At 40.8% G+C, this 16713-nt stretch overlaps 2 protein-coding genes across 7 annotated transcripts; one reads left to right on the forward strand and one right to left on the reverse strand.

Moving 5' to 3' along the window:
• The first annotated feature begins 3988 nt into the window (after positions 1–3988).
• On the forward strand, positions 3989–16421 carry pld6 (phospholipase D family, member 6). Of its 5 annotated transcripts, XM_061274780.1 has the most exons (6): positions 3989–4220; positions 7538–7737; positions 7834–8064; positions 12848–13031; positions 13259–13488; positions 15566–16421. In XM_061274780.1, the coding sequence occupies exons 3-6, from the start codon at positions 7965–7967 to the stop codon at positions 15805–15807; spliced, it is 756 nt and encodes a 251-aa protein (XP_061130764.1). In that variant the 5' UTR covers positions 3989–4220; positions 7538–7737; positions 7834–7964; the 3' UTR covers positions 15808–16421. The 5 variants fall into 5 exon arrangements, 4 of the variants coding, with proteins under 4 accessions (XP_061130764.1, XP_061130766.1, XP_061130765.1 ...); XM_061274782.1 differs by lacking the exon at positions 7834–8064; XM_061274781.1 differs by lacking the exons at positions 3989–4220; positions 7538–7737; positions 7834–8064 and adding an exon at positions 11923–12465.
• LOC133151612 (transcription elongation factor 1 homolog) lies at positions 10110–12188 on the reverse strand. Of its 2 annotated transcripts, none has more exons than XM_061274786.1 (4): positions 12134–12188; positions 11791–11926; positions 11648–11718; positions 10110–10702 (listed from the first exon to the last, which is right to left on the reverse strand). In XM_061274786.1, exons 2-4 carry the CDS (start codon positions 11904–11906, stop codon positions 10638–10640), a joined length of 252 nt encoding a protein of 83 aa, XP_061130770.1. In that variant the 5' UTR covers positions 11907–11926; positions 12134–12188; the 3' UTR covers positions 10110–10637. The 2 variants fall into 2 exon arrangements, with proteins under 2 accessions (XP_061130770.1, XP_061130771.1); XM_061274787.1 differs by having other exon boundaries at positions 12123–12172.
• Positions 16422–16713: the final 292 nt, after the last annotated feature.

Raw genomic sequence — 16713 nt, forward strand, 5'->3', positions numbered from 1 at the left:
AATTATGGTATTTTCATGTTAAATGTATGTTTTGTACTTAGCAAAATAAACCACAGTTACCACAAAAATGTCGTTTAGAATGATGTCTATTACGCACAATATATAGAAATATATTTTGTTTGTACCATGCAGTAACCAAAATATTTTTAAAATGATTTTTGTAGATTGTATATGATATACGTTGTGTGGCGGTTTATTGCAAGTGATGAATTACTGCCTCCTAGCGGCCAACATGAAAATGCTCAACCACTTTATCAGGCCATGTGTAGGGAGTATCTGTAACCAGCAGGTGACGCTGTTTCACGTCTTACAGACAACTTGTCCGACTCAGTGGTACTCTGGGAAATGTACAAATAAACAGAACATTCTGATTTGTTCCTCCCAGCTGTGTAAAAGGCAGAAAAGAGCATTAAAAATGTTCCACCAGTGACCTTCACTTACCAACTTGCAGCATTAGTCACCAAGCTAATAAATGCAACATGATGGCACAATTGTAGACACAAATGTAGACAGCCAATCTCTCTGACCCCCCCCCAACAGACCGCCATCTCTCTTTGTGTTGTGTTTGTCACTCTTGTTAACAACAACACACACATATACACACTCACTCACACAGAACACCGTACACTCTCTCGACATTATCTTTTCCGGAAATTGCTTCTCGAGCACAGCCGGAGCCCCATTAGAAAAGAAGAGCTCTGCGCTGTAACCTTTTTAAAAAGCCATTAGTGATGCACCTGCTTTGCGCTCTCTCTTCTCTCTCTCTCTGTGTTCCTATTTGTGCGTCCAATTTGTCTCTCTTGTTAACATTGACACAACACACAATTTCTCCATCCTGATTGCTAGTTGCCCACTTCTCAATCCAGCGAGCAGCAACAAAAAGGCCCTTTCTTTGCCAATTAGACCATGACTCACTCACATTTGACGTGGAGCATCCGTTGTCATTGTAGTGACTTTTAAATCTCAGCTAAGTAACATTTACCCTCCCTCAGCAGCACCACAAAAATGTTGGGCTGTTAAAAGCGAGCATAAATAAATTGGGGTGGACGAGCCCCCGTCCCCCCACCCCCCCCTGCTTGATTTTTAAAGCTGATTTTGGTTGTTTTTGGCTGTATGGTGGCAGTTAACTCAACTTACTTCACAACAATACTGAAGAATTCTTCACTACCACTGGCGGTGCTAGGGGGGGGGGGGGGTCGCAGGGACACTGCCATCCCCTGAAATATGCTTGGATGCGCCAGGGGCTCGGCTAGATAATTCACTTTTTGTTATTTTCAGATTTATTTCCTACATGTCCACTTCTCCCCCATAAGGAGTACATAATGGAGCATTTTTTGAAGAATGTTTTGTGTTGTAAAAAAAAAAAAAGAAGAAAGATATCCCATGGCTTCCCCAAGGATGAAATCCTACCTCCACCAGTGGATTTGTGACATTGTTCAACATTTTCCCTCCCAACATGTTGACCTTTGCAAAATGTGTTACTACTTTTAAAGCAATAGTAAGAAACACATCCCCTTTTCTCTACTCCGCTACATTTGAACAATTGATCATTTAAAGTAACAATAAGAAGGATAGGGGTACATAATGACAAATGTGCCATCAACAGATGACAATACGATTTTTTTTTTTTACATAAATTAGCCATTGTAAACATTGTTGGTCTGCATTCATAGTTATACCTCCGGCAAATGCAAAATGATGAAGGCAGTATGTTGAAGTGAGTGCTTGAGTAGTGTTTTGTTGCATACGTCACAGCCGATGACTAATATTGTGTTCACTGCGCTGCACTCTGCTGATTATTCTCAGTGGTCTGCCTCTCACAATTAGGAAACCATTAACGCTGTACTTGTGTGTGCATGTGTGTGCATGTGTGTGACTTGGAAACTACGACTGCTCACTCGAGGAAATAAGCTCTTTTTTTATTAGCATCTCGGCCCCGCAAATGTCACATTTAAACTTCGTCTGCTTTGTGTCTTTTGAGACAAACGAGACAAATGACAAACATTGTGTTGTTGCGCTTTAGCTGAAAACATCATGATAGAAGCCAGTTCTGCTTTTGTACGGGTCATTTCTGGCCATACCTTGTTGTCACACACACACACACAAACACACACACACACTGAAGTGGACTATATTATCACCTCCAAAAATATTGGGACAGCAAATCCAATTAATTCCAACTTTTATTTCTAGAAATTCAATTCCCAAAAATAATAATTAAGGAGATAGTTCTCGATTTTATAATGGAATATTTTTGCCCCCCCTATGGAGTTGCTGCTTGTGGTAGAAGGGATGACAAGTGGGGCTTAATGATAGAAATACAAGTCGCTCATCGTAAGCATGAAGAGGAAAAGGTCAAAGCCATCAAGTGCAACATTTCTTAGGGAAAGAAGATGAGTAAAAATGAGTCAGCGATGAAGGGTTGTTTATGAATCAATATATTTGAAAGAAAGGCGGATTTTACACAGGATGCCATTTAAGCTAGGATTGCCACCACGCGCACACACACACACGCAAGCACACACAGTTGCTTTGGAGCGGGCCTCTCTTTTACAGGCCACCAGATGAGTGGAGGATTATGAAGAAGCCTCAGCAGCAATCGCATCCAGCATGTCTGCTCAGGAAGACCATCAAGCGGATACAGACATCCCAGGAGAATGGATTAGGAATAGGGATGCACACACACACACATACACAAAACACACACACGCGTATACCCTGCAGGGCGCATCAGTCACGAGACAGACAACTCCCACTGCACGCTTTTATGGGTTTAGGCCTAATGGCTGACAGTGGCAGGACACCACATAGGTTTCTCTGTCAAAGGCTTTGCAAAAAGACCTCATCATTTTTTCTTCTCTTTTTAGGAATGTATTTGTATATGAATGCTGTCATATACCAAACAAGGGTGATGTGAGACACTAGACCAGCGTGATTTCAGGTACAAAAAGAATTGCCAAGTGATTTAAAATCAGAAAAGTTCAAATTAAGTATACCATTTAAAAGTACAGTGATGTATTCAAGCAAAAATGGCAAATTACTCCAAAATCTAACTTTAACATTGTACACATTAAATATAAAAAATGATTAATTTATTAAAATGATTTTATCTTATTATTTCAGCTTTACACTTTTCCTAGGTTAAATTACTGTATAAGTGAAATAATATAGCCATAATGCACATAGTATATATATTTTTGCACACGTTGCTCACAATGTCCAACGTTTAAGTGTTCTTTCATCCTAACCAATAAGTGACAATAATGCCACATTAATAAATCATGTAGTGGTGGTGACAACTTTGCAGGGAAAAAGAAAATGGAAAGCACTCGTTTAAAGCTTTGGAGCCCATTAAGTTTTCAATACTTTGCAATGTCATCAAAATTCACAAGTCAGTGCTTTGCTTTCAATCAATCAGTGGTTATAAAAAGTTGACCCTAACCCCCTGATACCAAAAGCCTTACCCTCATGTTGAATGGCACAAACTATCTCACTGCCAGCAGTCCTTATGATTTACACCAAATGAAGTTCAGATGTTCTAGTAGGCTTTCCCCATCATGTGTTTTCTTTTCACTAGAAATGAAAAACATTGTGAAATTCCTGAGCTAGAGAACTCAAACTCACTTATATGCGTTCTTTAATGTTGTAAAGTGAGTTTGAAATGATAATAAAGCCTTTAGCAATCATAGATTGTGATATATTTATAGGCAATCGTACATTTTTACGGGAAGAGGTTCTTTCTGTTTTTGCGACAGTACTCTGTCCCTACCCCCACCCCTCTAATTAACTGTATTTATTTCATAATCAATAAAAACCCGAGAAAGATTCTGAACATACATTTGAAGATCCTATTTCTTTGGGGTTTTTCCTCCTTGTTAAACCAAGCAGAGGAGGAGAAAGAGGAGGAGCAGAGAGCAAAAAGAGGAGGAGGATGACGACTGGACTGGTTTGTATAGCTGACTTGCATGGGATGCTGATGCTGTTGCATGCTGCCTCCATCCCTCACTCTCCCTCCGATGTGGCGGGGGGGAGCAAAAAAAAAAAAAAACAAGGAGTGGTTGTGTGATTCCCGCTTAGCGCACGAGACAGAGAAACGGCATGAGGGTGGAGGAAGAGGAGGAGGAAGAGGTGGGTGCCCCCCCCCAACACACACGCGCACTCCGGCATGGATCCAATGTGGAACAAACGGAGCGGCTTCTTCTCCGAAGCAGTCGGGAGCGGTAAGTTGAATCTCTTCTTATTTCTACTACTGATACAAGGCGAGGGTTCCCATAGCAACGGCTAATGAATGACAAGCCCATCAGCATCCTTCAAGTGGATTCGACGTGACTGAGAGGGTCCACGGGAGGTTCTGGGTGTGTGTTCTGATTGGACGGGAAGCAAACAGTAGCGCTCCTCAGTAGTGGACCGAGAAGAGAAGAATGCAGCAATAGCAAGGGAGGAACAAAAAAGATATTCATTGAGAGGAAAAAACAAGAAATACATATTTCAAAAATATTCATTAATCATTACAAGTGTATTATTAATAAATAGATGCGTTTTTTAATATTTAATAATAAACTGATAGACAAGGGAAGTTCATTAGCAGCATTAATTCATGTCTTACAGAATAAATAATTGTAAAAAAGATGACAATTCAAATAAAATCCTAACATAAAAACAGAAACAGTGACAGAAAGAAATGGGGTGTGTGTGAAGAAGCAGCAAATAAAGTTTTCTAGGCTAGACTTAAATGGAACCAACCGGGGCCAGGTTAGGCCGTTTTAAGTTTGCTACCAAAAAGTTGCCTGACATCAATAACCATGTTTAAATCATGAGTATGGTGCCTATTGGGGCCAGTTTAGTCCAGTCCATTGATAGACACAATAATGTATATGATCCCATTATCATCATGTTTTGGGCTTTTTATTCCAGTTCTTCTGCTTTTCGTTTGATCTTCTACCTCGTAGGCCGGTTCAAATAATCAACTGAGCCCTTAACGGCCCATGCGCCATATGTTGAGCACCCAAATGCAGCCATGCCACGTCACCGTCATAATCATCATCATTATAGCAGGCGCCTTTAGTTCCAAGCAATTAAGCAGCAATGCAGCATGCGCTCCCGTGTTGTATGCATGTGAGATGTCAGGGGTCCAGACCAAGTTAATAGATGCAATGGGCGTGTGGCAGAAGACAGCAATCGTGCTTTACGAAAAAAAAGAGGAAAGAAAAAAAAATGGCCCCTCCGGCTGGAGCCATTTCACTTCCAATCATGTCAATTGAGGAAACTGATTCCCTCCCACTGTCACCCCCTAAAACCAGATGTCGTCCACCCGCTGCAAAACAAAGTTAGCGCAGCAATAAATGAAAGGCTAATCATGAGGATGTGGGATGAGGTCATGTGACGTCAGCGTCGGATTGCACAACCCCCCCGTCCCCCTCCCACCCCTTGCCGACCCAACCCTTCTTCCTACTCTCCCACAGGAAGCAAGGCAGATGATGCTGTCATATACTGGACTCAATCCAGATGAATTAGGAGGCATCTTTTTACACCTCCAAACTTTATTGAGAAAACAAGATTTTGTTGAAAGAGTAAACACGAAAAGTTTGGATGATTGATTATTGTACATAAAGACAGATCGTTCAAAATACATCAGGTGTATTACTGCCGTACTGTGAAACCGAGAAAGAAGCTGAATCTCCAGTACAGTATACCTATCTGCCACCAGGTGGCCAAGATGCTCATACCAGACTTGGCAGGACAATCAACAGGAACCTGTCTAAATGTGTTGCTCTACCATTTGTAATCAAATATGTGTTGCTTCTGAAACAGCAACTACTGATGCTAACCGTTAGCAGGCCATAACTATTTGTTAGCATTGGACTTTTGCATAAGGCAAAGCTACTTTGCAGAAGTATGACAATTCACATTCTAGCAGATTCTTCTGTATAAACATGTCACTGTATTGTAGTCATATATATGCCTATATACATACGTTACAATATGCATTTTTTTCTTTGACAATGGTGACGCCAGAACACCTTTAACTCCATACGCCCCCATAAGACTAATTGTTCCGAGCATTGAAAATAGAAAAGTCACATTTCTCAAACAGGTGATGATGTCATCAAGGTCATTATAGATAAAATATTAACTTTTCACGGGTGAAATGTCTAAATGAGTAAAGATTTTTTTATTATTATTCGGTGGTTTAACCATTACAATAGGTGCCGCAAACTTGTGTCTAAGACTTTCCACTTATCCTTTGTTGTGCGAGCAGCGTGTTTTGGGTCATTATCTTGTTGAAGCTTTACTTCCAATCAGTTTAGATGTATTTATCTGTAAATTGCCAGAAAAAAAATGGTTTTGTAGACTTCAGAATTCATGGCCACTTTAATCGACGTCAATCTTGGTCTTATCAGTCCATGAAACTTTGTTCCAAAACTCCAATCTGGCTTTCTGATTCTTTTTTTCTGAGGAGTGGAATGCATTTTGTGGTATGGCATGTATATTTATTCTTTGAGATTTTTTTTTATTGATGATGGTTAGAGCGGAATTAATTCTGAAGTCTACAATATACAGAAGTTGCATCAAAACTAACTAATCAAGCTTTTAGCGTGCTAGCTCAATGCTAACGCTAAATAGCAATTATGATGCGGTGCAATCACCCTTCAAGCAATGGATTGAACACAAACGGTGGAGCAACACAAGTAGACAGACATCTATATATCAACATTCAATTATATATTTCCCATCCTTTCATAAAGAACAACTAATAGTGATGGACTGCGAGGAGTTGTGATATCTCTATGAACAATTCATCTTTTTTATACTGTCTCTAGTGGCCAAGTTGGGCAGACACAAAAGAGCAGGTCATTCAGGTGACAAACACTGTTTAATGCTTTTTAATTCCATGTCATTACTGTATATTTTTCACAAAATATGTTATGATGGTATTTTCTCCGGCATTTCCCCCCCCCCCTTGGGAAAGCATAAACTGAGAAGTGTCATTTCCATTTCTGTCATTTCGATTTGAATCTCAAAGCAGCACTGTAGCTGGCAAGAAGCGTAAACTGCGGCAAGAAGGAAAGAAAAAAAAGTCGGTAATGTTTGTAAACCTGTTTTCCGCGGGGAGTTCTCCTTGGTGCTGACGCAACAGCCCGTCAACTCAACCCCCCGTCCCTCCTTCCACCACCTCAATCCCCCACTCCCCCTCCACATCCATCCACCGTGTGCCGCTTGATTGACACGTCCTGCTCTCTAATTGGCAAGTGTGTACCGACATTATTCTCCACGGGACGGGCCTGAGGCGGGAAAGCCGATGACGGGGGGGGAGGTAAGAACATGTTTGGGGTGTGGCGTGTAACACGCAACGACATCTATTTGATAATGGGCCTCTCTGCCCTCCTTAACTAAAAGCTTTTGTCACTTGAATGTGTTCATGTCAGGGTGAAAAATATAAATAAACATACAACCCTCACATTATCCTGGGCTCATTATCACAGGACGGCGCATTGTTATTCAAGGGTGAACATCTTTTTTCTGTCCGTTCCCATAGGTGCTGTCTCCTTACAACAACACGAAAGAGGATGAGGACGGTGATGAAGAGCGGGAGGGCCTCTCGGCTCCACTCTCGACCACGGGTATTCTTGGGTTGATAATACAGATGTGGATGTTATTGCTTGAGAATACGCGTAGTCGAGTGGAGGCTTTGTCTTCCCGAGGACATTCGATATAAATTTGAAAAACTCGTGCAAGGTAAGTTTTGAACACCACGCAATCCCGATGGCCGTCAAAGGCGCTCACTCAAATGCTGTTTTTTTTGTGTGTGTGTGTGTCGGTTCACTATTCCAGGTTTATGAAGCGTGTCCCTCTTAGCACCTGTAGAGGAAATGAGTTTGCGCGCATCTCCTGCGAGAGGCGCTGACGGCGACGACCTCCTAACACTAAGCTCAACTCCCCACAGGCATTATTAGTTCAGGGAGATGAACGCTCCAGTCACACGTTCATTACAAACCTTCGACTACTCAGTCACTTGTGCCCTCCAGGAGAAACACAGAGAGAGAGACTATAATCGTATTACTGGTGAGCAGCTCAAATAGCCTGAAATAAGAAGGAATTTGCACAAAAACGACAGCGTATTTAGCTACTTCAAAAAGGAGGAACATTTTGTACAATTTAATTCCATTTTAAAAGCATGGCTCAAGGGGATCTTTTGGAAAATCCCATGAATTACAATTATTAAAAAAAAAAAAAAGAAGAGGATCCTAAATTGATATGAAAATATCTAAAATATAAGAATATATATATATATATATTCCATATATATATATATATATATATATATATATATATATATATATGGCTGGTTGTGTGGCAGTTAATAACGTTAAAATGTTACTTCACATCGACTGAATAGGTAATAAAGGTTTTTATGACGGTGACAGTTTGATCCTGGATTATATCAACCTCCATTATTTCCCATGGGATTTTTTTCCTTTTTTTTTTTAATGAATCCAAATAAATCAGAAGTTAGAGAGAGCGAGATGCTGAAAGAAAAGCTGTATAATATTATTGGTGAGCGGGTCCCAATTGGATGAATTTAGTAGAAGTTTGTACCAACATTGTAATTAGTGGAAGATTTAATTTTTTGAGGTTACTTGTAACATTATGAATTCTTAAAAACAATCTCAAGCATTCCCACAGAACGGTTAATAAATGTTTTACGATGGCAACAGTTAAATCTTGGCTTATTTCCATTATTTCTTGTAGGGAAGTGTTTGTAAATCCCAATAAATAAGAGCTTGACCATTCCCAAAGAGACTGTTGAATTTTATAGGGTCTACAGTAGAAATATTTGCTCACTCTCTTGCTAATTTGTATTGTAAGATGTGTTTGAGATTCGATGAGTTGGTTGCAGATCTTAATAGTGGACAAGCGGAATCTACTGACAAAATCTGTTCCTTAAGATTTGAATTGCAGGATTTTGGTCTTATTGTATATGTGGATGGAGGCCGCACATTAGCAAAATCCAAAGGGCTCCTCATGCCAATAGGGAAATAAAGCATCGATTTTGCGTCGCTGTTACTATTTTTAGCCGGAATGATGGATGTTTATGTCTTTTATTGATCAAGTCGAGCTGCGGGTCGCCGGGCATGCTGATTAATCAGGAGGCCGCCACCCTATTGGAAGAAGACATTTGAGCCCCATTAGCATTGTTGCTAAGAGATATAAACGAGCGGGCGTTTTTCGCTTCACATTCAGCAATATATTAGCATCTGTGCGTGTGATGAATGGCGCTCATATCACTTAATGTTGCATGATGTTTAACCACTGCGTGAGCACTGCGCACATTTCGACGCGGCGGAATGCAATTAAGGATTTTAATGAGAATTTCCACTCTGGCGTCGTGTAAACTTGTTGATTGGGCAGAGCTGTGGGCGCACTTTTGTTTGGATTTGTCTACGTGTGTGCGTGTGCGTACTAAGCAACAAAACGACTATTGTGAGCACAGCTCCAGGTGCCTAGCAACCACATCGCTGTTTCCTTGGCAACAGTTGCCTCGCAGTCACTGTGTGGGTGATTGGCAGACTTGACAGTGTACACGGTGTGACCCTTGACCCCACGTGCTGAATGAGAGAGGATAAAGAGCAACGGGGCCACAGGGCGGGCGCACGCATGCACACACACACACGGTGGGGGGGGCTAAGTGATAATCATTCTCCATTGTAATCGTCCTCCAGCATGTTTCATAAGGTCTCGTCAATAGTGCTCCAGCTGGGCTCAGTCATCAAACACAACACACACACGCACACAAATATACACTTCTCCACATCTCATTTATTGTCCCAGCCTACTTCTGTTACCGCGTGTGTACTGCGGCCATGAATGGAAAATGTGATGGTAGTACAAACTGTTTTGTATTTTGAACTACCAGGTACATTTTATAACATCCTTCAGGCTCTGTGACTAAATTGTTTTCTCCATTAAATTAGCTGTTTGAACTGGAAGCATTTACACACATATATACATACATAGACGTTGTTTATACATATATATATATAGAGATTTATTTGCATCCCGTGGTCCTCAATTTTAAATACAATAAAAAAATAGCCAACACGCAACACTTATTTGTAACATTTATTATTGCTTCTGTTGACAATCATCCAGGTCACAGCAACAACAGAGTGAGCAGTTGTTCCACACGCTGTGTCCCAGTTGCAGGGGAAACAAACACAAATTTGTCCATATTTAGTGATTACGTGTGCGTCATTTAAGCAACAAAAAGAACATGATACAATTCTGTACCGTGATGATCGGATGCTGCGTCACTCACTACTCTGAGGATGATGAGAGCTGTGGCTCAATTTTTATGACTGGACATGATGCTTGACCAAGGGTTAGAGGATGAATAATGTCACCCAGAAAGTAAAACTGAATTTCCAATCAGTTCCCTGATTGTGCAGGTGTCCCTAATAAAATGGTCAGAGTGTGCAGATTCACATGACCGCACACAGCCACATCTCTCAGCATTTGAAACTTGCGAGCATTTTTAATAAATGTGTATAGTTTTAGAAAAGCCCCAAAAAAGTTAGGGGAAAAAAAAAGTTTAAAAAAAAAAAAAAGAAGCGGTTTTTGCTCCTCCTCTTCCAGGGCTACTGATTGGCGGATTCACAAGCATCTATCCAATCACTGTAAACGTCTACTGGCTCTGACAGATCTGAAGAGGAAGGGGTTAAGGAAAAAAATTGTTGTAGGATACAACTTGCAGTAGAATTGAACTTTGGACATCAATAGGTAAAAAGTAATTGTGGCACCAAAAAGTGTTTTTAAAAAGGCGATCAATAATCACATCATGAATAGATGGTCATAAAGATCCATTACTTATGAAAGGGTTTGGCCAAACTGTGTTATTTTACTGGACATTTAAATAAAATACAACCTGATTACATTTATCAGTCTAAAATATGATGGCTTCATTCACACAACTTTAATTTAGAAAATGCTTATTTTATTACCCACACATTTACAACCTCACTCTGGTAAAATTCCAACTTTTCTTCCTGCAATATATACATTACAAAACTTGTCTTGTTCAATAAATGTCCTTCTGTTGTCATGGAAACACTAATAACCTGCAAAATTTAACAAAAAATTCACACACAAATGGCTTTCTCAAGCTTTCTGTCAGCCGCTAAACTTCACGTCTCTCCCGACGTTGACCACGCCATAGCGTCAATAACCTCCGAAACTACTTTGGCTGTCTGAGCACGTAGGAGAAAGGCGCCAAATGCTCAATTAGGAGCGATACAAAGACCAAAAAGCGCAGGGAGTTATGATGTGCCAATAAATCAGCGGTTAAACATCGGGGCCAGAAGATTATGCTGAAAGCTTCCAGTAAATGGAAACTGTGGTAAAGCTAATGGAAATGTCCCAAGTGTTCATTAAGAAGCATAACAGTGTTTGTATCATATGGATATCTTTACAACATTCACAACTCGTTATAATTCTTTACACCAAGACAATAGATCCAACGTGATGTGTTGGTGACTCGAACTACTGTATCTGACAAGATGTGAAAAACTTAGATAGATGGAAGAAAACATCCTGAATAATAGTAGATGGAGATCTTTATGAGACAAATTCATAGATTGGCAAAGGATACAAGTAATGGGCGTCTGAAACTCTTCCAAACAGACTGTACACGATATTATTCCAGTATTTCTGGTTCTCTCCCTGTCATGGTGGGGAAGAGAAGATGTTAGCAAGAAATGGATTTTAATAAATGTAAAAGAAGCCGATACTTACATTTTGACGTCACATGATTTCTCGTGGTTGCAGAAAGGGCAGGTAAATTGAGTGTCCAGATCCCCGGTCATCTTCTTCTTAGTTGGGGGTTTTCGCTTGGACTTGCGGCGACCCATCGTTCGAAAATGTTTTGCTGCTGTTATATAACGCACGGGATCGATCACAGCTCAAACGAATACTTTGCTATTACACTAGCAATTCACCAAACTTTAGGGTACATTAGCAAGCTAAAATCGGTGTATTTGTTACAACAATTACGTCAAATAAGGAACACGTAAGTATCTATTGTGAAGTAATTGTCGATTAGGAGTTACAAGAGACAAAACAACCACCTCTTGTTTACCTTGGAGAGACACGCTGCGGTGAAATTCACTTCCGCAAGACCCCGGAAATGGCAGCATTTTCGCTTATATGATTGGATGACGTCGAGTCAGTTCACGGCCATTCATTGGCTCGCACATACGTTCGTCTCGTCAGTTAGCCCCGCGTGATGACGTCAGTGACTACAGGTTTGCCAAACTACATCATCGCTTGGATTTGGTAAACACAGACGTTTTATCGTGTTAATTTACGTAGAACAAAGAATAAATAATATATAGCTTTGATTCGAGTAAATTCACAAAGATTAAATCATATATTGCTTTGATATTTCTGTGGCAAAAGTCATGAGCAAAGGTGAGCCGAAGTAAACACGATACCTAGCTAAAACACGTTGGCCATCTCTAAATGTCCAATTCATTTAATTAGAAAATATCTGCTAACTTTTTCCAAACATGGCTAGTATCAAATACTGGTATGAATTGATGAGGAGACATCAATTTCTTCCCCAAAATATTGATCACAAATTGAAAAAAATCAAATCAATTACAGAACCAAGAGTGGGCACATGGTTGTGCTTCACGGTCACATTTTGCTGGGCCAGGTCATCAATTGAGCAAAAAAAATGGAAATGTGAAAAAATTAGTACATTTTAGGCATTCGGTATTCATGTATGACACCAACACACACACACGAATAATTCAAGACATCATTTTGAACTGGCATTGTGTTGTCACAGCAGGGATGTCAGTGATGTGGACAGTGAAGGTGGTGGGTCTGGGATTTGTGGCCTTCTCCCTCAGTGTGGAACTGCTGCTTAAGCTCCTGCGGCGCCTCAAGGCACCGCCGACTCTGAACGAGGTCCTCTTCTTTCCCTCAAAAATGGTCTGCATGGAGCACATCTTCTCTCCCTCTTCCCCCAAGTGAGTGACTTTGCGTCGAGCATAACGAAGCCGCTGTGACTCATAACGGTGCAAGAGCGATCTTTGTGTTCTGCGTACTTTTTGTATTAATGAACACGTTTGCAGGCACAAGAACATCTTTTCAGCCAGCACAACGTCCTTGAGGAATAGAAGTGCCGATAGTCAAATGTTTAAAAGAAATCTGTCCTCAACTGAGTATTGTAATAGTTTATTTTATGTCCTTTCAGCTCCTGTCACTGCCCGTTGCCTCATGGTGTAGAGACGTCCTTCACCCGTCTTCTCCGCATCATCCTGTCAGCGACCTCCTCTCTGGACTTGTGTTTGTTTTCTTTTTCCAACATGGAATTGAGTAGGGCCGTTCTGTACCTGTACAAACAAAAGATAACTATCAGAGTCCTTGTGGACAAGACCTACTCCATCATGACTGGCTCCCAGGTTGGAGCCCTCCGCAGGGGAGGTGAGTGTTTTTTTTATTGAACATTTGCATTTTGTCCTTGTCTTGTCCTTGCCTTTATCCTTCTATCATTGGGAAAAAAAAGAAATTAACAAATAATTTTGACTGTTTAATTAACTCCATTGTTGTCTTATCCGTAGATAGCTTCTTTTATATTGTTATAAATATAAATTTATTTTAATCAGTTTGAATCGATTTTAAATCCATTTTCAATCAATCACGACTTTCCTAATCTGTTTGCTTAGTTTAGTAAATGCAGTTTATGTTTAAGATCAAGATGTCTTGTGACATTTGCTGTCGTTTCGCATGAATTACGATATTACTCCAAATTTTATGATTTTTTTTTTTGTGGCGCGGGGGTCATTCAAGTTGAAATAACTGAATTAAAATGAAACTAGGGGGTGATTTTGTGGAGCTCCTGGCAGAGTCTGCCGGAAATGACTCAGGAAGATGCTCACTCTGTTCTTGGACTAGCGGCATCGATGCCAAGAAGTCTCTCCCGTGTAGTTGTTGGGCGTTGAATGGAGGGATGACAGCAGCTGTCTGACCTAATGGACTCTCGCTCCGTGAAAGGCTTTGTGTGCTCCGTCCGTCTCCGTCTCGCTAGCTCCCTTTCTCTTTCAGCCTTCCGCATTTGCTAAATTGCCCTTGCTGTGTATTGTTAAGTAAGGATTAAGTAAGTAAGAAATTGGCAACGTGGATGGCAGATTTCATTAGGCCAAGTGTTTGCGAGTGTGCGTGCTTGTGAGAATGTCGAGCACTTCAATTCAGCCGTTGTGTCTTGTCTTTGTCTTGCATGACGCTTTCATGCTTTAAGTTGCTGAATCAGTGGCAGGAGAGCATACGGTGCGAACCCATCAAAACCTTTCTGCTCTTCTGGAAACCTCCAGGAACCAAGTAGAGCATTCATTTTTTTTTTCATTTTAGATTTAAGTAACAATATGGTTGACTTTAATGCAAATCAAATTGATCTGATTATTCGATCAATAAGAAATACCGATTCTACAAAAATCAACGGCACTCGATTTCAGGATAAAGTCAAATGACTGATTCAAGTGGTGGAGAAATGATTTTTTTTTTATATTATCTTGACTGCAATTTTGCGAAGGTTTTGTCACGGCACAAGTGAGAGTGGATATTTAAAGCACCTCTTCAGGGTCAAGTAGCAGCTTGTCGGGACAAGAGCCCGCTGCCGTTTCCGATGTGATCTTAATTTTTTTCTGATGAATCGCAGAGAATTAAATTCAACATTTAGAGAAGGGAAATCATTCAGGGTAGTTCCGAAACAATCATGAACACAATTCTACACAAGGAAATCAGTCATTGGCGCCGGCCATATGTAATAGTCACATGCCAATATATACGTTGAAGTGAATGCAATATAATCCCAATGACACTCTATAAATCCCTCACACACGCATCGTCATGCCTTTTTACTGAATCGGCCTGATCTGAGCAGAGCTGCTGTTGGCCTTCATCCAGCCAGCGTAATAAATAGTTGCATTTCAGCCCCTCTCAAGCCAGACAAGTGAGCCAGCCACATGCACCGTCTGGCAACGCGGCCAGACTCGTTGGAGACGTCCCGCGAGCCGGCATTTTACCTGATTGCTTTTCCCGCAATGCACTCTTGTGGCGGGCGGTATTTTGCTTTACTTTTTGTGAGGTCAGAGGTTGCGTTTTACATTTTCATAGACATGTCGAGCACTATACGACGTGTTCCTTAATCACCGAGCCAAGTTGTGAAGTCCTTTTTTGCCTCCCTCTCTAATTCATCATGTTCCAACTACACATTTTACATTGAGTTGGCATTCCAAATGCTGCACAGAACAAGACTTCAGTTTTTATTCTCATGCCAAGTGAGAAATAAGCCGTGTATGTTTATTCAGATGGGCCCTCAAAGCGCACCTTTGTACTCCTGGATGCGAAGTCCCGGCCAAATGTATTCTGTATGTTGTAGGATCAATACGGCCATTTCACTTTCTTTTTCCGACTTTGTTCTACCTGATTGTTTCTCGAGCACACCAGTTCATTCATAATGCATTGAAATGCTGTCATTCCTCACTCTCCTCCTCTTCCTCAGGGATCTGCGTGCGCAACGTGGGCCGCTATGTGCACATGCATCACAAGTTTGCTGTGGTGGACGGCCGACGCCTCATCACAGGCTCCCTCAACTGGACGCTGGCGGCGGTGCAGCGCAACGCAGAGAACGTCCTGGTCACCGAGGAGCCGCGTCTGGTCCAACCCTTCGTCGAAGAGTTTTGTAGGTTGTGGGCGGACAGCGACCCAGCTCGGAATAGACCTATAATGATTAGCGCAGTGTGATAGTCAGAAAAAAAAAAAAAGGCAGTTTTGAAGGATTTGTGTTGAATTCCTAATAAGAGTTAAATGGGACACATATTGACATAGCATCACAAAGCGTGAAAAGCATTTACATTCGCAACATTTTGTTCATATTCTTAATATTAAGCGGGTTTTCAAAGTTTTGTACTTTTGTAATTTGTGATTACATTTTTAAAAGATACGTGGATGACAACAAAAGTTAAGTCAAGTCAAAGCTTCAGTTTTTCAATGGAAAAATTGGTTACTTTGCCTCAAGGTAGTCACGAAAATGTTCTCTCTAATGTGGCCAAAGGGTGTCAGAAATGAATGGACCCTCACTTTTTGTTTTCTTTGATAAAATGTTGTTTTAGGTACCACGTCTTTTTGGATCTTAGTCCCCATTTTATTTGTTTTAAACATTTTAGCTTTGTGGCGGTTCACGTTATTTCTGTGTATCACCAAAGCTTGGGTTTGATTTTGTGTTGTAACAGCTGCTTTTTCAGAGAATTGTTGTTGGAATCATTTCAGAATGACTTATTAAGACTGTGTTTATGTTTACTGTGTTTTATGGGCAGTCTCAGTACCAATTAAATCCAAATTGTTTTTCAGCATGTCAACTATTCTGCTCCACAGCTGTCGTTTTTGTTTTCCCTCTTCTTGCTCAATTTGGATTCCCAAGAAGCAGCATGAGCGGATCATAGAAGTGTTATCAGCACACAACAACACAATCCATTGAACATCATCTTCTTTGGAAATACTTCAAATGCATGCATGACTGCTTGCTGCAGTCTGGTTATGCGTGCTAAATGACAATGTCAAACATAAGGAATCAGCTGCCCTCTTACGTAAGGGACCGATTTAACAAAGCAGGCATCATGAGATGATATGCGTAACTCCTGCGCAATTTAC

The sequence above is a fragment of the Syngnathus typhle genome, linkage group LG3 (genome assembly GCF_033458585.1).
Source record: "Syngnathus typhle isolate RoL2023-S1 ecotype Sweden linkage group LG3, RoL_Styp_1.0, whole genome shotgun sequence".
Lineage (NCBI taxonomy): Eukaryota > Metazoa > Chordata > Actinopteri > Syngnathiformes > Syngnathidae > Syngnathus > Syngnathus typhle.

Excerpts from the sequence above, each read along its gene's own strand:
- LOC133151612 (XM_061274786.1), bottom strand. The coding sequence starts at position 11,906 with ATGGGTCGCCGCAAGTCCAAGCGAAAACCCCCAACTAAGAAGAAGATG. Across the intron at positions 11,719-11,790 it reads AAATCATGTGACGTCAAAAT|GGAGAGAACCAGAAATACTG; the intron begins GTAAGTATCGGC and ends CCACCATGACAG. Across the intron at positions 10,703-11,647 it reads GTTTCAGACGCCCATTACTT|ATCTGTCAGAGCCAGTAGAC; the intron begins GTATCCTTTGCC and ends CTTCCTCTTCAG.
- pld6 (XM_061274780.1), top strand. The coding sequence starts at position 7,965 with ATGAACGCTCCAGTCACACGTTCATTACAAACCTTCGACTACTCAGTC. Across the intron at positions 8,065-12,847 it reads AGACTATAATCGTATTACTG|CAGGGATGTCAGTGATGTGG; the intron begins GTGAGCAGCTCA and ends GTGTTGTCACAG. Across the intron at positions 13,489-15,565 it reads TGGAGCCCTCCGCAGGGGAG|GGATCTGCGTGCGCAACGTG; the intron begins GTGAGTGTTTTT and ends CCTCTTCCTCAG.